The sequence below is a fragment of the Hyla sarda genome, chromosome 10, assembly GCF_029499605.1.
Source record: "Hyla sarda isolate aHylSar1 chromosome 10, aHylSar1.hap1, whole genome shotgun sequence".
Classification (NCBI taxonomy): domain Eukaryota; kingdom Metazoa; phylum Chordata; class Amphibia; order Anura; family Hylidae; genus Hyla; species Hyla sarda.
The window spans coordinates 120009047-120034359 of NC_079198.1; the positions used below are offsets into that span (position 1 = coordinate 120009047).

General features: G+C 45.1%; 2 protein-coding genes across 3 annotated transcripts in view; both read right to left on the reverse strand.

Moving 5' to 3' along the window:
- Positions 1–5082: 5082 nt before the first annotated feature.
- CORT (cortistatin) lies at positions 5083–18310 on the reverse strand. The gene is made up of 2 exons (XM_056543047.1): positions 18079–18310; positions 5083–5553 (listed from the first exon to the last, which is right to left on the reverse strand). The coding sequence occupies exons 1-2, from the start codon at positions 18184–18186 to the stop codon at positions 5347–5349; spliced, it is 315 nt and encodes a 104-aa protein (XP_056399022.1). The 5' UTR covers positions 18187–18310; the 3' UTR covers positions 5083–5346.
- A 4351-nt stretch (positions 18311–22661) lies between these two features.
- CENPS (centromere protein S) overlaps positions 22662–25313 on the reverse strand; it is a 28967-nt gene continuing 26315 nt past the window's right edge. Inside the window, exon 5 of one of the 2 annotated variants that reach the window (XM_056543045.1) lies at positions 22662–23694. In XM_056543045.1, coding sequence (XP_056399020.1) covers positions 23551–23694 — 144 coding nt within the window. In that variant the 3' untranslated portion in view covers positions 22662–23550. The remainder of the gene's footprint in view (positions 23695–25313) is intronic. The other variant, XM_056543046.1, reaches the window with a different exon arrangement.

Here is a 25313-nt window from a genome sequence, read left to right on the forward strand (position 1 = left end):
GGCTGTATTTAAGAGGGGAGTCTGTGGTGGCCCAGTACAGTAGTTGCACCCCTGTACCCTTGCTGCCCTGTCAGTCAGCCTCCATACAGTAACCTCTGGCCCCCCCTGCACCTGTTCCTTTATATAACAAGCATAGAAGCAGATATACAGAGTATTGTATATAAAATGTGTTCTACCTTTTAAGTGATGTTGTCATGTGACCTATGGGACCCCTCCTAGTCTCCCCGATATAAGCTCTGGGTGGAGCTCACTCTTTTCCTGCTCTTTAGTGTTGAGTTGCAGTAAGGTCAAGTCCTAAGTGTGTGTCTGGAGTACTAAAGATGCCTAAAGTCTAACATCCAGCCACGGATCCTAAAGTCCAGCAAAGCCTGGTAAGCTACAGAAGGGGTGAAGTCAGTCATAATCTGCCATAGTCAAGTCAGTCCAAGTCAATCTGTCTTCAGTCAGCGTTGCTCTGCAGCAAACTGTCCCAGTCCACCATAAGTCCCAGCAAGCCCTGAGGTCTCTGAAGTCACTGGTCACCTCTATGGACCTAGCCAAGCTGCTAAATCTCTCTGACTCCATAAAGCTGCCGTTGTTCCGTAACTTGGCGTAGGAGTCATTATTTGACCCCCCCCCCCCCCCCCCTGTGCCTAGCCCAGGATCCAGCGGCCTACATTCAGGTGGTGAAGCGGTTAAACCACGCCCTGGCGTCATGAACACAAGGGGTTAATGCCATCTGCCCCATGGTAATTCCATCTGCCCTCATCACACCTGGCCTGGTCGTATGGATCCAGATCTCTGTGGAGAAACATGGCCTGGTCAGGTGGATCCAGATCTCTATAGTGATACATGGCCTGGTCAGATGGATCCAGATCTCTATAGAGACACATGTCCTGGTCAGATGGATCCAGATCTTGGTGGATAAACTTGGCCTGGTCAGATGGATCCGGATCTCTGTGGAGAAACATGGCCTGGTTAGATGGATCCAGATCTCCATAGAGAAACATGGCCTTGTCAGATGGATCCAGATCTCTGTGGAGAAACATGGCCTGGTCAGATGGATCCAGATCTCTATAGAGAAACATGGCCTGGTCAGATGGATCCAGATCTCGGTGGATAAACTCGGCCTGGTAAGATGGATCCAGATCTCTGTGGAGAAACTTGGCCTGGTTAGATGGATCCAGATCTTCATAGAGAAACATGGCCTGGTCAGATGGATCCAGATCTCTATACAGATACATGGCATGGTCAGATGGATCTAGATCTCTATAGAGATACATGGCCTGGTCAGATGGATCTAGATCTCTATAGAGATACATGGCCTGGTCAGATGGATCCAGATCACAGTGGAGAAACTTGGCCTGGTTAGATGGGTCCAGATCTCCATAGAGAAACAGGACCTGGTCAGATGGATCTAGATCTCTATAGAGAAACATGGCCTGGTCAGATGAATCCTTATCTCTGTGGAGAAACATGACCTGGTCAGATGGATCCAGATCTCTATAGAGAAACATGGCCTGGTCAGATGGATCCTTATCTCTGTGGAGAAACATGACCTGGTCAGATGGATCCAGATCTCTATAGAGAAACATGACCTGGTCAGATGGATCCAGATCTCTATAGAGAAACATGGCCTGGTCAGATGGATCTAGATCTCTATAGAGAAACATGACCTGGTCAGATGGATCCAGATCTCTATATAGAAACATGGCCTTGTCAGATGGATCCAGATCTCTATATAGAAACATGGCCTTGTCAGATGGATCCAGATCTCTATATAGAAACATGGCCTTGTCAGATGGATCCAGATCTCTATAGAGAAACATTGACTGGTCAGATGGATCCAGATCTCTATAGAGAAACATGGCCTTGTCAGATGGATCCAGATCTCTATAGAGAAACATGGCCTGGTCAGATGGATCCAGATCTCTATAGAGAAACATGGCCTGGTCAGATGGATCCAGATCTCTGTGCACGATGCTGATGGAAGAGACAGAATTTAGCAGATGCAGAAGGAATTGATGAGCCCTTTCTGTCAGGTGTAAACAGTTCAGGTTGGTAAAGGCGGTGTAAGACTACGTTCAGACTACGGAATTTCTGCCTGCAATTCCAAAAAATGCACAAGTCTGGTGAATGGGTTTTCCGTTCACAAATTCACACTTTGGAATTTTGGAAGCGGGATTTGTGAACGGAAAATCCGCTTTAAAATATCCACCTGAAGAATGGCGTTGCTCTTTCTTCAGGCAGATATCCTCACGGAACACATTGCAGTCTATTGGGGATTGCAATGTCCTTGCGGGCCTAGCATCGACTGATTTATTCGGCGCTGGCCGCACTCTAGATCTCCAGGCAGAAATTTTCTGCAGTCTGAACCTAGCCTAATGGAGGGGGAAGCATGTGAATGGACATTTGGACAGTAGGGCTTAAGGATTGTGCCTTCCCTCCATTGGAAGTTGTTTTCCATATGACTGAAGAAGACTGTCAGTGGGATAGTGCACCATCCACAAGTACCATATTTTTCGCCCTATAGGACGCTCCGGCATATAAGACGCACCCAATTTTAAATGAGGAAAATCTAGAATACAATGTAAAGTATAGGTCACAGTGATCTACAACCAGCGGACCTCCAGATGTTGCAAAACTACAACTCCCAGCATGCCCGGACAGGGGGATCTCATATAGGAACCAGTGTGTGTCTATGGTGGAATTTAAAACTCTGCATCTAAAAAATATGGAGCTCAAACTGTTATAAAAGATATAAGAAATGATTCAAAACAGAATTTATTTTGCTAAAAGCTAAAAAGTGACTTTAAAGGGGTACTCCGGTGGAAAACATTATTTATTTATTTTTTTCAAATCAACTGGTGCCAGAAAGTTAAACAGATTTGTAAATTACTTCTATTTAAAAAAAAATCTTAATCCTTCCAGTACTTATTAGCTGCTGTATGCTCCACAGGAAGTTACATTTCTTTCTGGAGTTCTTTTCAGTCTCTCTGCTGACCCCTCTGTCTGTGTCAGGTACTGTCCAGAGTAGGAGCAAATCCCCATAGCAAACCTCTCCAGCTCTGGACACTTCCTGATACAGACAGAGGTGTCAGTAGAGAGCACTGTGGTCAGACTGAAAAGAACTCCAGAAAGAAATACAACTTCCTGTGGAGCATACAGCAGCTGATAAGTACTGGAAGGATTAAGATTTTTAAATAGAAATCATTTACAAATCTGTTTAACTTTCCGGCTCCAGTTGATTTGAATTTTTATTTTTTTTTCCCCCCCACCGGAGTACCCCTTTAACCAGATGATCTGGGCGATAAGACGTGGCAACAACACATTTTTTTGACTTCTTGTGTTTTAGAAAGGGCATTGTTACTTTATGGTAACCTGACCATATCTGCCAGCCCCGACTGGAGAATTACAACATGTTCATTGATAATAAAACTGATTTATTGCTTAATGAAAAGTGAAGCAAATTGCTTGGCCAGGAAACATGATTCAAACATTATACAAGCTGCGAGAGTTTACCTTTTACTTCTATACAATGTTATTGAAACTGCTGAAGGCAGCAAAACCGGGAGGAATTAACCCCTACAGGATATAATTCACTTTCTACAGTCAAACATTTCGGGAGATTTAAGCTTCGCATTGCAAACGTTCTGTTAATCAATTTTACAAAGTGAGGTTGGAGGTGGAGCTGCGCATGAATTAGCCTCAATGTATATCATTCATTCCCGGCTTCGGAGCTGCAGATTATAATGTAAAATGTTTAATTAGTTCATATCTATTGATTTTTTTTGGGAGGTACAGCGTTCTGATGATTTAAATCGGCTAATATATGGATTGGAAACCCAATATAGATGGGATTTTGCAGCATTAAACACAATGGCACTTACAGGTGTGGTGGCCCAGTACGGGAGGTGTTACCCCCTGTACCATTGCTTCCCTGTCAGGCAGACTCCATACAGTGACCCCTGGGGCCCCCTTGCACCTGCCCCCCTCCCCCCATGTAAATAGGTTTATTATGTATTAGGGTATGTTCACACTGAGGAATTGGAGAGGAATTTCCACGAGTAATTCTGCTCGCTTTTTCCTCTCCAATTCATTCAGCATGTGGGCCTTATATAGTAGTATATAGTATAGGTCAGTGTTGCCCAACCAGGGGTGCCTCCAGCTGTGGCAAATCTACAACTCCCAGCATGCCCAGACAGCCGTTGGCTGTCTGGGCATGCTGGGAGTTGTAGTTTTGCCACAGCTGGAGGCGCACTGGTTGGGAAACACTGGGATAGGTTATGGTGCAACATTCCGGGAGTTAGAGGATTGGTTGGATAAATATTGACTGTATTTTTTTTTTTTTAATATAAAAATACCGTAGGTGTGGCCAAAATACGAGCCAGGTGGCAACCCTATACCTGTTGAAATATAATTGCAGTAAACTCCCCATAATGTTGGCTGTACAAATGGATATTATGGCTGTGTGTGTGTAGGGCAGTGTATGTATTTGTGTATATGACAGAGATAAGGTCAGAGGTGTATGTTGTAGGGGTGGGGTCAGAGATGATGACATCACTAAGGGGGCATGGCTTAAGCTCAAAGACAAGATCTAGTTACAGCTCTATCAGCAGAGGATGATGCATCATCTTGGGGAGAGGTTGGAGCTGCTGAGACAACACCACACTGACTATGAAAAGACTACACAACATCCTGTCAGGGGAGAGGGAGGAGCTGCTGAGACAACACCACACTGACAATAAAAGGACTAGACAACATCCTGTCAGGGGAGAGGGAGGAGCTGCTGAGACAACACCACACTGACTATGAAAAAACTACACAACATCCTGTCAGGGGAGAGGGAGGAGCTGCTGAGACAACACCACACTGACTATGAAAAGACTACACAACATCCTGTCAGGGGAGAGGGAGGAGCTGCTGAGACAACACCACACTGACTATGAAAAGACTACACAACATCCTGTCAGGGGAGAGGGAGGAGCTGCTGAGACAACACCACACTGACTATGAAAAGACTACACAACATCCTGTCAAGGGAGAGGGAGGAGCTGCAGAGACAACACCACACTGACAATAAAAGGACTAGACAACATCCTGTCAGGAGTGATAGTTTTATTTAAATACAATTTTCTGATACCAGAATACCCTTTTAAACCCCCAGCTACTGCATGTAAAGTGAACCCATCCATCCATCACACTATGGGGGTACACGCCAAATAAATATAGATACAAAGTTTAAGCCTCATTCTATAGATTGGTTTTTTTGATCAAACCAATCTGTACAAATGCTACAATATTGAGATTACATGCATGGGATGGGGAATGGACCCCACAAGGGTGTCTTATGAGAGGAAGGCGAACTCAACAAGCAGAAAATGTCTTCCAGAAAAAGTTTTTGCACCCTGTCTTCTCACTGCCCAAATGGGGGTTATACATTGACCTCTGTGGCCTGTAGGGCAGCTCGGGGTCCTCAACGTTTATCATCACTGCGTCGCCCTCTGGTGACCTCCAGTCAAATATGGCGGACAGTACATTCAGTAGATTGCCCTTCTTAATGTCATCTGTATCCTGCAGAAAATAAGACACAATGAGATTACAAAGTTATGCACATGTTCTTTCTTTGCGCGGAACAATTTCAGCGGCGGAATTGTCCGCCGCAGAAATTCCGCAGTGTGAACGGGTCTCGCGGAGACCCATTCACACTAATGTTAAGTTCACACCGCGGAATTCCGCGAGAGTTCCGTAGTGTGAACATGGCCTTAGGGAGTGGTCCCCAACCTGTGGACCTCCAGATGCTGCAAAACTACAACTTCCAGCATGCCCGGACAGCCGATGGCTGTCCGGGCATGCTGGGAGTTGTAGTTTTGCAACATCTGGAGGTCCGCAGGTTGAAGACCACTGCTCTAAGACTAGGTTCACACTATGGAATTTCTGGCCAGAGATCCCAATAGTACTAGGACCGTGCAGATATTGCCGTCCCAATAGGTAACAATGCATGCAGCACAGATTCCACCTAAAGAATGAGCAAGCTTATTCTTTTGGTGGCGGAATTTCAGCGGCAGAATATCCATTCCATAGTGTGCACTGTACAGCGGAATCCCATTGCCGGTAATTCCATTTGGAACCTAGCCTAACAGGGGTAAGTTGCATTTTTGTGCCCAAATCAGTGTGCCCATACAGTCCCAATTTTGTGCCCATATCCCAGCTGCAAATCCCGACCAGAGCACAAGTCTACAGACCTAAACTGAAAGCATTACATCAGTGTCTCCCAACCAGTGTGCTTCCAGCTGTTGCAAAACTACAACTCCCAGCATGCCTGGAGTGGCTTTTCGCAGCCTGCTATTTGCATTTTCTGTATCCTTGTCATTCACCTCATTCTACAGATCAGTGGGGTCCACTCAGACCCTGACCTATCAACATTTTTGACATGTCACTTTGAAATGTGAAAAGTTTTTTCTTTTTTTTTTTTTTACATGACGAGGAAACTTTAAATAGGCACTGTCACTAATTATAACCTTTCGATACGTCACAGAGACATATCTAGAATTTGTATTGTTCGCGCTCTTGGTGTTCAGACCTTGACAGATCACGAGAACAAGCTGGGAAAAGTGCACACTAAGAACATTCCCTTCTTTAAAGGGGTACTCTGGCCTTAAGACATCTTATTCCCTATCCAAAGGATAGGGGATAAGATGTCTGACCGTGGGGGTCCCTCCCGCTGGGGACCCCCGCACTCTTGCATTCGGCACCCACCTCTTTGAGCTGCACGACGCGCTGTCAGCTCACAAACTGCCGGGTGCCGACCATGGGGCCGAAGTATTGTGACGCCACGGCTCCGCCCTGTGTGACATCATGCCCCGCTCCCCGCTATGCAAGTCTATGGGAGGGGGAGTGACGTCACGATACTCCAGCCCCGTGGTCGGCACACGGCAGCTTGTGAGCTGGCAGCGCGGCGTGCAGCTCAAAGAGGTGGGTGCCGAATGCAAGATTGCGGGGGTTTCCAGCAGCGGGACCCCCACGGTCAGACATCTTATCCCCTATCCTTTGGGACACACACACAAACACACACACAGTCAGAGAGACACACACTCACAGACAGTCACACACACAGAGTCACACACACAGAGTCACACACACAGAGTCACACACACACACACACACACACACACACACACAGAGTCACAGTCACACACACAGAGTCACACACACACAGAAAATAAGGCATACTTGGCACACCAGAAGGCCTCCTACATAATTCCAATTCAAGGAATTGATTGTGGGCAGGGGTGTAACTTAAAGCTCCTGGATCCCCCTGCACCACACACACAGTCACACACACACGCAGTCACACACACACACACACACACAGTCACATACAGTCACATACATACACACACAGAGTCACACAGAGACACACAGACAGAGACACGCAGACAGAGATAGAGACAGACAGGGAGACAGACACACACACTCACCCATCCAGCGCAGCGCTCCTTCTCTCCTGGCACCCTGCGAGTGACGTCACTGATGTCCCATGCGGTGGTGCTGATGGACGGGCGCACAGCGGCGATGAAGGTCGGGGGGGGGGGGGGGGTGGCATGCGCCGACGGGTGCACAGCGCACAGGTGAAGGCCGGGGGGGGGGTGCTGACGGACGGGCGAACAGCGCAGGTGAAGGCCCGGGGGGGTGGGGGGTGCTGTGGGACGGGCGCACCGCACAGCGCAGGTGAAGGCAGGGGGGGGGGGGGGGGGGTAGTTATGCTGACGGATGGGAGGCCGGTCGGGCACAGGTGGGGGGTGCTGCGGAGCGTCTTGGTGTCACCCCATTATGTTGGTGTCACCCGGTGCGGGCCGCGCCCCCCGCACCCGGGTCGCAACACCACTGGCCAGCATTAATTCATGCTTGCATGTTTTTTCATACTATACGTCCCTAAGTCCTGGGGGCACCTTAGTACTGAGAACCACTGTTATAACCAAGGAAAGACAACTGTTATAGGCGCCATCTCCACTCTGGTTCCTAAAGGGGGGGGTCCAGAGTCCATATGTCCTAACAGGGCATAAGGAAAGAGTTATCTTAGGCTGCATTCACATCTCGTATTTGCAATACGGTTGCCGTATCCGGTTTCATTGAAAAAAACGTATTGAACCGTATTGCAAACCGTATATATAGACATTTCATTCTAAACCGTATGCCAACCGTAGCATCAGGTTGTGTACGTTTTGCATCATTTATGGGTTTATACGGTTTTTAATGGTACATCAAACTGTAGTCTACTATGGTTTTGTGTCCCGGTCAAAAACCGGATCCAACCTGTATACGGTTATTTTAAAATGGAGTTCTATGGTAACCGTATTGAACCGTATGTGCGTACGGTTACATCTGGTTTGCGCAATACTGTTTTTCACTTTTTTTTTTTTGGGGGGGGAAATTCAATAAAAAAAGAACTTTATTTAAAATGTTGACAAACATAAAACCGTATCCGTCTTTTTTCAAGGAAAAGCGTATTAAAACGTATGCAAACGGACATCCATTTTCAAACCGTATACAGTTTAAGGGGGCGTTCCCACACGGCGTATACGCAGCGTATTTGCCGCTGCGCAAAATTTACGGCAGCAGCGGGAAATACGCTGCGTATTCCTTGCTCACTATACACACAGGGCTTTCCAGCGGCAGCCCTATGCGTGTAGTAAGTTTTGGAGGCGGGGCCGTGTGCCGACATGACTGTGACGCGCGGCTCCGCCTCCAAAACTCACTACACGCATAGGGCTGCCGCCGGAAATCCCTGTTTGTATAGTGAGCAAGGAATACGCAGCATATTTCCCGCTGCTGCCGTAAATTTTGCGCAGCGTCAAATACACTGCGTACACGCCCTGTGGGAACGCACCCTAAAAACGTGAGGAGGCATATACGGTTGCATACGTTTCGGTCCGGTTTGGAGACATACGTTTTTTGTGCAGAAACGGGATACGGGACCCGTATTGCAAAAACGAGATGTGAGCGCAGCCTTAGTGAGACAACCCCTCTAAACCGGATTCTGCAGCTTTATGGGAAAAATAAATGGTGATGATCCTGATCTTTGATTTAATTTAGGAGCAGCCGGGCGAGTTAATACGTTACATTTGCTACGGATGCAGCTAAATCTTCCACAAATGGCCATTTTTTCCCTCCCTAGACATGCACAATGCTTTGATTTACATCTGTGGCATTTGATAATGGTAACATAAAATAATTTAACTTTTCCCTTTTTTATTTTTTTTATTTTTTTAATCCTTTCACACAGATGTTAGTTAAGCGGGACAGAGCGGAAAAAAAAAAATCCCAGGTCTCATTATTCCATGGCGCCATTATTTTTGTGTGACATCGGTGGTTCTTTAAATATAAGGGTCTTAACCTTTTTCACATCACTCTGGAGGCAATTCAGGGGAATATGACAGATTCGGGCAGATAATGTACTGCCAGACTCCAGAGCTGCACTTCCCCGTACGATTTTAATGTAATAACCTGCTTTAATGGTTACATTTATGGACTGTTTCCTGGAACTTTTTCAAAAAAATGGAAAAAAAAAAAAAATTTGAAGTAAATGAATCTCTGAAATAGGAGACTGTAAAACGGAGAGGATTTAATTAACTGTCCAGGCCGCGACTCGCAGCCAATCACAGGATTTCATCCTTCATACATAACTTTATTTTACTATTGATTTCCTTTCAATTCACCTTGTTGTTCTTTTTTTCCATTCTTTAGATGCAGCCTCCTATTAAGTTAAACATATAAAGGCACTTATCTGGAAACAGCCGTGTTGTGTGCGGTCTCCGCGTGGACGCAAATAAGTCGGGCAGCTGCATCATATTTGACTTCCTTGTCTGTTTTATTTAATGTGACAAGTGGCCCCAGAAAGCTTTTTTTTTATTTTTTTTTTTTTATTTTATTTATTTTTTTTATTATTATTTTTTTTTTACTGGATCTCCCCCCTTCCAGTACCAGAAACTAGTGCGCAATTTTTGCTACAAATCAGAATGAAAATTAATAGAGCAGCTATATTTAAGATAAAATAGGTTCAGGTCAAGTAAAGAATCTTGTTTTAGAGGTGGGTAGATAAAATGATTCACTGCTCACAAGTGGAATTGCACTTTATGGATAGAATATGCTTAACATATAGATAGATAGCAGCAATAAATATGCAAGATTATACCTACTACAATACTGCCCTCTATGTACAGGAATTTAACTACTACAATACTGCTCCCCTGTGAACAAGAAAAAATAAACTACTATAATACTGCCCCTATGTATAAGAGTATAAATACTACACTGCTCAAAAAAATAAAGAAAACACTTAAACAACACAATGTAAGTCCAAGTCAATCTGTGAAATCCCACTGTCCACTCAGGAAGAACACTGATTGACAATCAATTTCACATACTGTTGTGCAAATGGAACAGACAACAGGTGGAAATTATAGGCAATTAGTACAACACCGCCCAATAAAGGAGTGGTTGTGCAGGTGGTGACCACATACCACTTCTCAGTTCCTATGCTTCCTGGCTGATGTTTTGGTCACTTTTTAATGCTGGCGGTGCTTTCACTCTAGTGGTAGCATGAGACAGAGTCTACCACCCACACAAGTGGCTCAGGTAGTGCAGCTCATCCAGGATGGCACATCAATGCGAGCTGTGGCAAGAAGGTTCGCTGTGTCTGTCAGCACAGTGTTCAGAGCATGGAGGCGCTACCAGGAGGCAGGCCAGTACATCAGGTGACGTGGAGCAGGCCGTAGGAGGGCAATAACCCAGCAGCAGGACCGCTACTTCCGCCTTTGTGCAAGGAGGAGCAGGAGGAGCACTACCAGAGCCCTGCAAAATGACCTCCAGCAGGCCACAACTGTGCATGTGTCCACTCAAACGGTCAGAAACAGACTCCATGAGGGTGGTATGAGGGCCCAACATCCACAGGTGGGGGTTGTGCTTACAGTCCAACACTGTGCAGGATATTTGGCATTTGCCAGAGAAAACAAAGATTGGTAAATTCGTCACTGGCGCCCTGTGCTCTTCACAGATGAAAGCAGGTTCACACTAAGCACATGTGACAGAGTCTGGAGATGCCGTGGAGAACGTTCTGCTGCCTGCAACATCCTCCAGCATGACCGGTTTGGCGGTGGGTCAGTAATGGTGTGGGGTGGCATTTCTTTGGGGGGCTGCACAGCCCTCCACATGCTTGCCAGAGGTAGCCTGACTGCCATTGGGTACCGAGATGAGATCCTCAGACCCCTTGTGAGACCATATGCTGGTGCGGTTGGCCCTGGGTTTCTCCTAATGCAAGACAATGCTAGACCTCATGTGGCTGGAGTGTGTCAGCAGTTCCTGCAAGAGGAAGGCATTGATGCTATGGACTGGCCTGCCTGTTCCCCAGACCTGAATCCGATTGAGCAGATCTGGGACATCATGTCTCGCTCCATCCACCAATGCCAAGTTGCACCACAGACTGTCCAGGAGTTGGTGGATGCTTTAGTCCAGGTCTGGGAGGACATCCCTCAGGAGACCATCCGCCACCTCATCAGGCACATGCCCAGGCATTGTAGGGAGGTCATACGGGCACGTGGAGGCCACACACACACACACACACACACATTACTGAGCCTCATTGTGACTTGTTTCAAGGACATTACATCAAAGTTGGATCAGCCTGTAGTGAGGTTTTCTACTTTGATTTTGAGTGTGACTCCATATCCAGACCTCCATGGGTTGATAAAAGTAGATTTTTTTATGCTTACCGTAAAATCTCTTTCTCGGAGGATCCATTGGGGGGACAAAGAGACAGTGGGTATATCTTGCTGACACAAGGCATACAAAAGAAATTCAGCCCCTCCTGGCAGGATATACCCCGCCTACTAACCCTGAGATAATCAGTTTAGTCCCAAAGCAGTAAGAGGGAACCAACAGAGAAAGAAACCAGCAGGTGTCCGATGGCACCAGACAAAAAAAGGAACCGAAAAACACCCCTCAGGCAAAAACAACCGAACCTTAGCAACAAACAATGGGTGGGTGTTGTGTCCCCCAATGGATCCTCAGACAGAAGACTGAGCCACTGCCGCCTGCAACATCTTGCGACCCAGACTGGTGTCAGCTGCCGCGAATGTGTGCACTTGGTAAAATTTAGTGAAAGTGTGCAAGCCCTATTGCGCCCAAGAAGCCCCAACGGAACGCGTGAAATGCGCAGTCACCTGAAAAGGTGCGACGGTACGATTCTGAGATGGCAAAACGGATCCACCGCAAAATGGTCGCCTTGGAAGGCGAAAGGCCCTTGCGACTACCCTCTGCAATCACGAAGGAGTCGCCCTGCAAAAAAGAGGTGCTGAAAAAGATATATCCGGACAGCCCGAACAATGTCCAGACTATGTAGGGAACGATCCTTAGCATTGAAATGAGCCGGACAAAAAGAAGGAAGAATGATTTCCTCGTTCATGTGAAAGGGGGAAACCACCTTGGGCAAGAAGGAGGGAAGTGGCCGAAAAACCCCCTTGTCCTGATGAAGGACCAAAAGGGGGAGCAAATGGAGGTAATTGCGATGAGAAAGGCGACCTTCCACAAAAGGATACGAAGAGAGGCGTCCCAGAGAGGTTCGAACGGAGCCTCCCTCAAAGCGCCAAGCACCAGGTTGAGATCCCAAGGAGGGGAGGGAGACCTGAAAGGCGGCACCGCCGCATGGGCCATGCCCTGCAGATAGGTGATCCGAGGTGGATTCTGACCCGTTATCCGCTACTTCCCAAGGAGAGTGGGAACATGCAGTGGTAGCCCTAGACTGAGGAGTGTGAGACTTTGAACGAGGAGTCTGGGACCTGGGACGATCACCTGTGGAACGGCCCCTGGAGAGGGGACGCTGTTGGTGAGCTGAGGAAGAGGAGCGAGACCTATGGGAAGAGTGTCTATTCTGAGAACGCGACTCTGGAGAAGAGCCAGATGAAATCCCCTTAGAGAGCTTGCAAGCGCTCTGGAATAGGGGGTCAGGAGAGACTGAACGAGACTTCCTGGGGGAAATATGCAGGGAAGATCGCTTCAAGGCAGAGGCCACTGATCTGGAGACCCTAGCCAGTTTAGAAAGACTGGGAAAGGGAAGAAACCCACTCTGGGGGAGGGGCGGACGCACGCATTCCAGGGGAACATCCTGAGATACAGGGGGGGGGGGGGGGGGGGTCTGGGGTCGGACATAGGTGCTAGTAAAAGTAGTCAGCAAAGATAAAATGGAGCAATCTCACCCAGGTCCTGTGTCCTGCTGCTGGAGCTGAAAAGCAGGCTGTAGGTGCTCTGAAGCTGGAGGTGAAGAGGCAAGGAGCAGCTGAAATGATATGGTCCACGGAGCAGAGGAGAAGAGGAGGAGGAGCTAGCAACGCATCCCAGAGAACGCCTCCGCCCCAAAACGGACCCCATTGAAAGAGAAGGAAGCAAATGACCCCCAAAGTGTGCAAAGCAAGCATTGGCCAGCAGCAGAACGGGGGCGGGAGATCCGGCAGCATGCTCGAATGCAGGCGGAGAAGAGATCCAGACCCGGCCAAAAGCAGGCGAAAGGAAGAAAAATGCCGGCCGCACGACCGCAGCACAGCTGCAGGAGCTGCGGCCAGCATCCCGGATAGACGAAAGAGCAGCTGAGCCAGCAAGTTAGCAGTGCCGGGGAGGGAGAAGGGGAGGGAAACTGCCCCGCAATCCCTGGAGCCCCGACACTGCAAAAACCCACATCACCCTTAAAACACATGTTCCCCAATAATGGCTACAAAATCTCCCCCCCCCCCCAGGAAGCCCCAGGGATAAGGGGCTCCCCCAAGCAAGGACCCAGTCATAATAGATAGAAAGCAGTGGTGGGAGAGTAGAGAGGGGGGAGGGGAGAATTACTTAACCTGTATACAGCCATACTCACCTAAGATATCTTCAGCCAGCTATAGTCACCTGCATCACGTCAGGCTGAGACAGTGGGACGAGCAGGGAAGACAGGGGGACCTGGACCCAAGGTGCAACCCCAGGCGCTGGCCGTCTGCGGGAAGGGGTTAACGGTGCATACTTCATGCCCCGTGCCCCTTAGCCATATATGGGGGGGAACAGGTAGCACCATGCTCCTGAACCCCCATCTAAAATACCCCCACCTAAAATAAAAAAGAAGACCAGGTCTGCCTCCTACTGACACTAAGCTAAAACTGATTAGCTCAGGGTCAGTAGGCGGGGTATATCCTGCTGGGAGGGGCCGACTTTCTTTTGTATGCCAAGTGTCAGCAAGATATACCCACGGTCTCTGTGTCCCCCCAGTGGAACCGACCGAGAAATTTGATTTCCATTGATAATTTGTGTGATTTTGTTGTCAGCACATTCAACTATGTAAAGTATTTCATACGATTAGTTCATTCAGATCTAGGATGTGTTATCTTAGTGTTCCCTTTCTTTTTTTGAGCAGTATATAATACTGCTTCTATGTACAAGAATATACCTACTATAATACTGCCTCCTATATACAAGAATATAACTACTATAATACTGCTCCTATATACAAGAATATAACTACTAAAATACTGCTCCTATATACAAGAATATAACTACTATAATACTGCTCCTATATACAAGAATATAACTACTATAATACTGCTCCTATATACAAGAATATGACTACTATAATACTGCTCCTATATACAAGAATATGACTACTATAATACTGCTCCTATATACAAGAATATACCTACTAAAATACTGCTCCTATATACAAGAATATAACTACTATAATACTGCTCCTATATACAAGAATATAACTACTATAATACTGCTCCTATATACAAGAATATAACTACTATAATACTGCTCCTATATACAAGAATATAACTACTATAATACTGCTCCTATATACAAGACTATAACTACTATAATACTGCTCCTATATACAAGACTATAACTACTATAATACTGCTCCTATATACAAGAATATACCTACTATAATACTGCTCCCATATACAAGAATATAACTACTATAATACTGCTCCCATATACAAAAATATAACTACTATAATACTGCTCCCATATACAAAAATATAACTACTATAATACTGCTCCCATATACAAGAATATAACTACTATAATACTGCTCCCATATACAAGAATATAACTACTATAATACTGCTCCCATATACAAGAATATAACTACTATAATACTGCCTCCTATATACAAGAATATAACTACTATAATACTGCCTCCTATATACAATAATATACTATAATACTGCTCCTATATACAAGAATAGAACTACTATAATACTGCTCCTATATACAAGAATAGAACTACTATAATACTGCTCCTATATACAAGAATATAACTACTATAATACTGCTCCTATATACAAGAATATAACTACTATAATACTGCTCCTATATACAAGAATATAACTACTATAATACTGCTCCTATATACAAGAATATAACTACTATAATACTGCCCCTATATACAAGAATATACCTACTATAATACTGCCCCCTATATACAAGAATATAACTACTATAATACTGCTCCTATATGCAAGAATATAACTACTATAATACTGCTCCTATATACAAGAATATAACTACAATAATACTGCTCCTATGTACAAGAATATAACTACTATAATACTGCCTCCTATATACAAGAATATGACTACTATAATACTGCCTCCTATATACAAGAATATGACTACTATAATACTGCCTCCTATATACAAGAATATGACTACTATAATACTGCTCCTATATACAAGAATATAACTACTATAATACTGCTCCTATATACAATAATATAACTACTATAATACTGCCCCTATATACAAGAATATAACTACTATAATACTGCTCTTATATACAAGAATAGAACTACTATAATACTGCTCCTATATACAATAATATAACTACTATAATACTGCCCCTATATACAAGAATATAACTACTATAATACTGCTCCTATATACAATAATATAACTACTATAATACTGCCCCTATATACAAGAATATAACTACTATAATACTGCCCCCTATATACAAGAATATAACTACTATAATACTGCTCCTATATACAAGAATATAACTACTATAATACTGCTCTTATATACAAGAATAGAACTACTCTATAAAAATTTGTATTTGTAGATGCATTCATTTTCAAGGGTACTGTATTCGATCTATCAGACTAATATACAGTGACCTGTATATTGGCCTCTGTTATCAGATTCTTTCCACCTTAAGTGATAAAGTGACCGTGTCTCAAGTCAATGAATTCCTGCTTTTCCATATATTTCTAATAAAGACATTTATGGGCTTTGTGACTTCCCCAGAGTACCCCCTTTTTTTTTTTTTTTTAAATAAATCACCTGGTGCCAGAAAGTTTATTTGTAAATTACTTCTATTAGGAAATCTTTACCCTTCCAGTATTTTTTAGCACTTGTATGCTACAGAGGAAATTCTTTTCTTTTTGAATTTCTTTTTTGTCTTGTCCACAGTGCTCTCTGCTGACACCCGATGCCCGTATAAGGAACTGTCCAGAGAAAGAGAAAATCCCTATTGCAAACCTATTCTGCTCTGGACAGTTCCTGACACGGACAGAGGTGTCAGTAGAGAGCACTGTGGACAAGACAAAAAAGAAATTCAAAAAGAAAAGAATTTCCTTTGTAGCATACAGCTGATAAAAAGTACTGGAAGGGTAAATATTTTTTAATAGAAGTCATTTACAAATCTGTTTAACTTTCTGGCACCAGTTTATTTAAAAAAAAAAAATATATATATATATATATATATATATATATATATATATATCTATATATCTCTATATATCTCTATATATCTCTATATATCTCTATATATATCTATATATCTATATATATCTATATATCTCTATATATATCTATATATATCTATATATCTCTATATATATCTATATATCTCTATATATCTCTATATATATCTATATATATATATCTCTATATATATCTATCTATATATATATATCTCTATATATCTATATATATATCTCTATATATCTATATATATATCTCTATATATCTATATATATATCTCTATATATCTATATATATATCTCTATATATCTATATATATATCTCTATATATCTCTATATATATCTCTATATATCTCTATATATATCTCTATATATCTCTATATATATATCTCTATATATATCTCTATATATCTCTATATATCTCTATATATCTATATATCTATATATATATATATCTATATATATATACACAGTGACCCCCCCCCCCCTGACCTACGATGGCCCCGACATACGATCATTTCAACATACGATGGTCTCTCAGAGGCAGCATCAACATATGATGCTTTTGTATGTCGGGGCCATCGCATAAACGGCTATCCGGCAGCGCAGACTGCTTCAGCTGCCACCGGATAGCCATTTACGGTGCCCCGTGTGGTCCGCTGACGATCACTTACCTGTCCTCAGGGCTCCGGCGCGTCCTCTTCGGGATCCTCTGCATCGTCGGCGCTCTCCATCGTCGTCATCACGTCGCTGCGCACGCCGTCCCGTCATCCAGTAGGAGCGGTGTGCCTAGCGACGTGATGGTGGTGACGGAGAGCGAGGATGCCGGGGAAGCAGAGGCCTTGCCGGAGCGTTGGGGGACACCTCGGGGACAGGTGAGCAGTGACTAGCGGTGACCTCGGGGACGGTCCGGAGCGGCCGGGGACAGGTGAGTACAACTTCCTCTAACAGTGGTCTTCAACCTGCGGACCTCCAGATGTTGCAAAACTACAACACCCAGCATGCCCGGACAGCCAACGGCTCTCCGGGCATGCTGGGTGTTGTAGTTTTGCAACATCTGGAGGTCCGCAGGTTGTAGACCACTGTCCTATACTTTACATTGCACGGATCCCTCAACATACGATGGTTTCAACAAACGATGGTCCATTTGGAACGGATTACCATCTTATGTTGAGGGACCACTGTATATATATATATATATATATATATATATATATATATATATATATATATATATTTTTTTTTTTTTTTTTTTGCCACCGGAGTACCCCTTTAACTCAGATTTACCCTCCCCTCCCCTGGTACCTACCATGCTGCCGCTTGCTGCCATGTCGTGTCTTGTGGGCACAGCGGAGCTGACTGTGTAGCTTGCAAGGAGAACCAGCAGAAGCTGTGTGATGTGGAGCGACTGGCACATGTCTGATGGGTGGCAGCTGGCGGAATCTTCACAACCGTCCTTGGCATCACCTGGGATGGCGGCTCTTTATATAGACGGAGAATATAACACCCTGTGCCATGACGCATTATTGAGAGCAATTTCTAAGCCAAAGAGGGCTGCTGCGAGCGTGTAAGTGCTTTAGAGAGGAGGTGAGGGAGGGTAAGGCGGCGACTTTTTGTAAAGAGGAACGTAAGATGATACATTACATAAGAAGCTGAGACGGAAAGAAATAACTTCAGGCATCTGAGGCGCAGCAGATTAATACTTCTCATTCATACTTCACTTCAATAAAATCTTCAAGTAGGTTTGAATAAGAAAATATTATAAGGGTCACATTTAACGCTTTCTATGTAGCTTTCAGGTGATTTACACTTACAAGCGATGAACGGTTTTGTGGTGTCCCAGTACAGGCCCTGGTCCTGTCCCTGTCTAAAGTCCCCTCAGCCAGAGTCCCTTCATTTCCATAGGGCTCTCCTCTGCAGGGCTTACCCCTGGTCACCTCATATAAATTATATTGATATATTATTTAATGTATAGGAAATATAAATGTATAGGACCTTTCCCGGGTCATGTGATGTACGGTTGTGATGTATAATTGTTGTAAAAAAAATAAAAATAAAAAAATAGTACACAGAATAGTTATAATATGCATATTAAGTAATATCTTAGGCCAGTGTTTACCGACCAGGGTTCCTCCAGATGTTGCAAAACTACAACTCCCAGCATGCCCAGACAGCCAAAAGGTCCTTCAGCGGCGGATCTGCAGCATAAAATCCGCTGCGAATCCGCTGGTGTGAACGTAGCCATAGGCTGTCTGGGCATGCTGGGAGTTGTAGTTTTGCAACAGCTGGAGGAACCCTGGTTGGAAAACACTGTCTTAGGCCCTGTTGTATGTTTATTAGTTGCAGGTCGATACTGCTGTTTTTTGAGATTCTGCTTTTATGAAAACGTTCATCGCTGAATGCCTTTCCGAGGGAGATGTGGACTTTGCCTAATTTGTTTTTTGTGTAAAATGTATTTACTGGCTATATAAATATAACTATATATGTACAGTACAGTGGTTACTACCGTATATACTCGAGTATAAGCCGACCCGAGTATAAGCCGAGACCCCTAATTTCAACCCAAAATCCCAGGAAAAGTTATTGACTCGAGTATAAGCCTAGGGTGGGAAATACATCATCCCCCCCCTGTCATCATCCAGACCCGTCATCCAGACCCTCATCATCATCACCTGTCATCATCCCCTTGTCATCATCCCACACATCCCCCCTTCATCACCCCCTTCATCATCCCCTTGTCATCATCCCCACCCCCCCCTTCATCATCCCCTTGTCATCATCCCCCACCCCCCCTTCATCATCCCCTTGTCATCATCCCACACCCCCCCTTCATCATCCTCTTCTCATCATCCGCCCTCAGTGGTCTTCAACCTGCGGACCTCCAGAGGTTTCAAAACTACAACTCCCAGCAAGCCCGGGCAGCCATCAGCTGTCCGGGCTTGCTGGGAGTTGTAGTTTTGAAACCTCCGGAGGTCCGCAGGTTGAAGACCACTGCGGCCTTCGACATCATCCAGCCCCCTCTCACCCCCTTTAGTTCTGTACAGTACTCACCTCCGCTCGGCGCTGGTCCGGTGCTGCAGGGCTGTCCGGTGAGGAGGTGGTCCGGTGGGATAGTGGTTCCGGGCTGCTATCTTCACCGGGGAGGCCTCTTCTCCGCGCTTCCGGCCCGGAATAGAGGCGTTGCCTTGACAATGAAGCAGAAGTACGTTGGCAATGAACGTACCTCTGCGTCGTTGTCAAGGCAACGTGACTATTCTGGGGCCGGGCCCGAAGCGCTTAGAAGAGGCCTCCCCGGTGAAGATAGCAGCCCGGAACCACTATCCCACCGGACCACCTCCTCACCGGACAGCCCTGCAGCACCGGACCAGCGCCGAGCGGAGGTGAGTACTGTACAGAACTAAAGGGGCGAGAGGGGGCTGGATGATGTTGAAGGCCGCAGTGGTCTTCAACCTGCGGACCTCCGGAGGTTTCAAAACTACAACTCCCAGCAAGCCCGGACAGCCGATGGCTGCCCGGGCTTGCTGGGAGTTGTAGTTTTGAAACCTCTGGAGGTCCGCAGGTTGAAGACCACTGCGGGTGGGGGAGTTCACTCGAGTATAAGCCGAGGGGGGTGTTTTCAGCACGAAAAATCGTGCTGAAAAACTCGGCTTATACTCGAGTATATACGGTACACTGATTGCAGAAATAATAAGGCAAATGAACAATGAAAAGAACAAATGACTTATCAATCCCCAATATTTTAACATTTATTAACATTTTAGATGTTTCCTGGCTCTTCTTCCTCTGAGTGTTTCCTCCATTTATTGGCTGGTGTCTCAATCTTCCTTTTTCTGTCTTTTTACCCCTTTCTTTTCTTTCTTTATACTTGTGCATCTTTAGTTATCTTGATATTTGCTTTATTTCTGTTACTATTTAGCGGTTTTGTTTCTTAGGGCTCATTCACACGGGTGGATCCACAGTGTATTTTACGCAGCGGATCCGGCGGAGATGGACCCCCACAGTGTGTCTGAGATGTGCCTGCTTGGAGCGGCAATCCACTATGAGCAGACACACTGCTGCGATGTGCGAGTCGCCACGCGCTGTGTACTCGCCCACATCGCGGCTGCTCTCAGCCTAGCTCAAGGAGCAGGGGAGCGGCAGCAATGTGTGAGAGCGCACCGCGCATGCCGCGGCGACTCGCACATCGCAGCAGTGTGTCTGCTCATAGTGGATTGCCGCCCCAAGCAGGCACATCTCAGACACACTGTGGGGGTCCATAGTCAGGGGATCCGCAGCGTAAAATACGTTGTGGATCCACCCGTGTGAATGAGCCCTGAGAAACCAAACCTAAAAAAAAAAAAAAAAAATAATATAAAATAAAAATTGTAACAGAAATAAAGCATATATCAAGATAACATAACTAAAGATGCACAAGTATAAAGAAAGAAAAAAAAGAGGTAAAAAGACGGAAAAAAGGAAGATGAAGAGACACCAGCCAATAAATGGAGGAAAAAGAGGAAGAAGAGCCAGGAAACATCTAGTATGTTAATATATGGAAGCTTTTTGACTTATTTAAGATAAGATACTAGTGCAGCAAAAGCTCAACATGAGAAATATTGTCTGGACAGGTTTTTAATCCACTGGTTGTTTAAAAAAAAAAAAAAAAATCAAGTTTAAATTCACTGACAACAAGAAGGGATCTTGAAAATAGTAGGGAATTGAGACAAAGTATGGTTTATACATCTTATCCCCTATCCAAAGGATAGGGGATAAAATGTATGATCGCAGGGGTCCTGCCGTTGGGGACCCCCGCGATCTCTGTGCAGCCCCCGGCATTCTGACGGGGATGTTACGTCACGGCCACACACCCTCCCATAGACATGAATGGAGGGGGTGTGGTGTGACGTCACTAGGGGGCGTGGCGTGACATCCCCGTGTCTGAGGCAGCGCCCGGCACAGAATGCCGGGAGCTGCACAGAGATCGCGGGGGTCCCCAACGGCGGGACCCCTGCAATCATACATTTTATCCCCTATCCTTTGGATAAGGGATAAGATGTATAAACCCGGAATACCCCTTTATAAAATATACTTTGTCTCGATTCCCTACTATTTTCAAGGGGTTTTCAGGGTATCTACATCTTATACCCTATCCTTTGGATAGGGGGAAAAAAAAATAAAAAAAATGTATGATCGCAGGGGTCCCGCCGTTGGGGACCCCCACGATCTCTGTGCAGCTCACAGCATTCTGTGCCGGGCGCTGCCTCCGAGACGGGGATGTGACGCCACGCCCCCTCCATTCATGTCTATGGGAGGGGTTGAGGCCGTGACGTCACATCCCCGTCTCTGAGGCAGCGCCCGGCACAGGGGCGGGACCCCTGCGATCATACAACTTATCCCCTATCCTTTGGATAGGGGATAAGATGTATAAACCCGGAATACCCCTTTAAATAGTTGTGGTACTGTTAATGATAATAGGATAAACCTTTATGCTATCAAATTGACAAGTCAACAGGAAGGTCCCCAGTTGCTTTCTCCTGCCTTGTCGGCCTTGATAGCTCTGTCTCTCTCTATTCCCAAACATTTAAGGCCCATTCGCAAGGCAGAATTTCCAAGCGAAATCTAGCAGAAAAATTCAGCGGAAAGAACATGCCTGTCACGATCACACCCTATCGGTCCAGCCAAGACATTAGAGTGTGATGGTGCAAGGGTTAAAGCCGCCAGACCTCTGGGTATCCACTACTAGTCCCAGCAAGTCACCAAATTAACCCTTAGATAAATGTGTTTCCACCAGAGCTGCCTTCAGAAAGGTGAGCTCATATATTTAGAGATCAAAGACCAGAGCTGATTAAACATTTAATCTGATAAAAGGTATCACAGTGCTATGCATAAAAATACAGGAACAAATGACTTACAGGTACAAAAATTATAAGAGTTTTGCAAGACAAGTTCAGAAAACAAAAGATGAAGTTCTTACAGCATGATGATATAGCAGTCCATGAGAGTGAGAGTCCAGCTTTTCTTAGGATGGTCTTGTCAGCTTGTGGCACAGCCTTGAACAACCGTTGAGCCCAGCATTTTAAGTCTTATCTGCTTCTTTGGAGGGAAACTACATTCCCCCCTCCCCTCTGATCCCACCAGGTGGGGCATCTCTGTTCCTGACCCCTTATCTGTTTGATTATATGATGGGACCAGAGTGCATGACTTCAAAGGAGATACCAAACAGCCAGACCCCCCAATAAAATGCAATACACAAACCCACAGTCTGAATGACCCCTCACCCATGTCTGGGATAAGACATTACACAGTTACAAATATAATACACATATAGGATTTTAATAATCAGGCCTTGGGCATGACAATGCCTTTTAGCGGAATCCACTTGGACATCCATTGCTGTCAATGGACATGGCGCATTGATTCAACACCTGCCACACATAGAATGTCTGCCCAGAATTTTTTTTTATTTTATTTATCTATCAATGCTGGTGGGATGTTGAGAAGACGCCCAAATGACTTGCGGTTTAGGCAGCATGAAAGTAATAACCAGTTTATTTTCAAATAAATATCATCCACAATGAGTTGATTTGTATAAAATAGATATTTATTGGCATAAACAAATATATTTAAAACAAACAAGCAAACCAACCTACAAACATATTTTACACAATACCAGTGGGATGATATTTCCCATTATATTTACAGGATGCCCAGACCTTTGGGCAGGTGAAATATAAATATCCTAAATATTGCATTGTAATTAACAAGGGAAGAACATACGACCCCATCATTCCATGTTTGAATGTTATTCCATGTCCTCGCCCTCTGCTGCTGCAGAATCCCCATCTGAGCGTCTCTTCCCAGTGCCGATGGGTTTCTTCTTTCTCTTCTCGGTCTCCTCCTGGTTGCTGGAAGCAATTTCATCACTGTAGGCGGAGATGTGCGTGTACTGTAATACAGGAAAGAGAACTACATTGATCTGGGGTCCAGTGGACCTCAGGCAAAAAATAAAACAAAAACACTTTATATATTTCAATGTATAGAAAATATACAAATTAAAGAGGAACTCCGGGGGAAACAAGTGGAAAACAAATGTTTACAAATCAACTGGTGCCACAAAGTTAAACAGATTTGTAAATTACTTCTATTTCAAAATCTTAATCCTTCCAGTACTTATCAGCTGCTGTATACTACAGAGAAAATTGTGCAGTTCTTTCCAGTCTGACAACAGTGCTCTCTGCTGACCCCTCTGTCCATGTCAGGAACTGTCCAGAGTAGGAGCAAGTCCCAATAGCAAACCTCTCCTGCTCTGGACAGTTCCTGACATGGACAGAGGTGTCAGCAGAAAGCACTGTGGTCAGACTGGAAAAAAATACACGCCTTCCTCAACATTCCTCTTCCACAACATTTTTTTTTCCCACCAGAGTACCCTTTTAACCCCTTAACGACACAGGACGTAAATGTACGTCGTGGAGAGCTGGTACTTAACGCACCAGGACGCACATTTACGTCCTAAGCATAACCGCGAGCATCGGAGCGATGCTCGGATCATGCGCGGCAGGTCCCGGCTGCTGATCGCAGCCAGGGACCCACCGGTAATGGCGGCCATCCGCGATCCCGCGGATGCTCGCCATTAACCCCTCAGATGCCGTGATCAATACAGATTACGGCATCTGCAGCATCGCGGTCACTTAACAGGATGATCGGATCGCCCACAGCGCTGCCGCGGCGATCCGATCATCCAGCACGGCAGACGGAGGTCCCCTCACCTGCCTCCGCGCAGACCAGAGCAGAAGATGACCGATAATACTGATCAGTGCTGTGTCCTATACATAGCACTGAACAGGATTAGCAATCGAGTGATTGCTATAAATAGTCCCCTATGGGGACAATTAAAGTGTAAAAATAAAAGTTAAAAAAGTAAAAGTAAAAAAAAAATATGTGAAAACCCCCCTCCCCCAATTAAAACGTAAATTGTCCCATTTTCCCTATTTCTCCCCAAAAAGTGTTAAAAAAAAATATTTTATATACATATTTGGCATTGCCACGCGCGTAAATATCTGAACTATTAAAATAAAATGTTAATGATACCGTATGGTGAACGGCGTGAACGTAAAAAAAAAAAAAAAAAAAGCTGCTTTTTTTTTAATAACATTTTATTCCCTAAAAATTTGATTAAAAGTTTTATATAAGCAAATATGGTATCAATAAAAAGTACAGATCACTGCGCAAAAAGTGAGCCCTCATACCGCAGCTTATACGCATCTATACGCATCTCAGCCAAGTCCTGGACAACACTGCACATGCGCGGGATTTCCTACTATACCCGGAAGCGGTCTTCAGCATTGCTTCATTTGTCCGGAGCAGCGCTGGAGTAAGGGTGCATGCGCAGTATCGTCCAGGACTCGGCCGAGATGAGACAGAGAGTGTAAGACAACGTATGAATATTCATTAGCCAGCGGTGCTGTGGGCCGGGCGGCGGTTACGTCACAGTGCCAGTTGAAGGCAGCAACCCCGCCCGTGCCAGTTAGCAGCTAATTTGAATGTACCAAAAACCAGCTATAACGG

Coding starts and splice junctions, on each gene's coding strand:
- CORT (XM_056543047.1), bottom strand. CDS start 18,186: ATGTGCCAGTCGCTCCACATCACACAGCTTCTGCTGGTTCTCCTTGCA. Junction 5,554..18,078: donor TGGCAGCAAGCGGCAGCATG/GTAGGTACCAGG, acceptor TATTTTCTGCAG/GATACAGATGACATTAAGAA.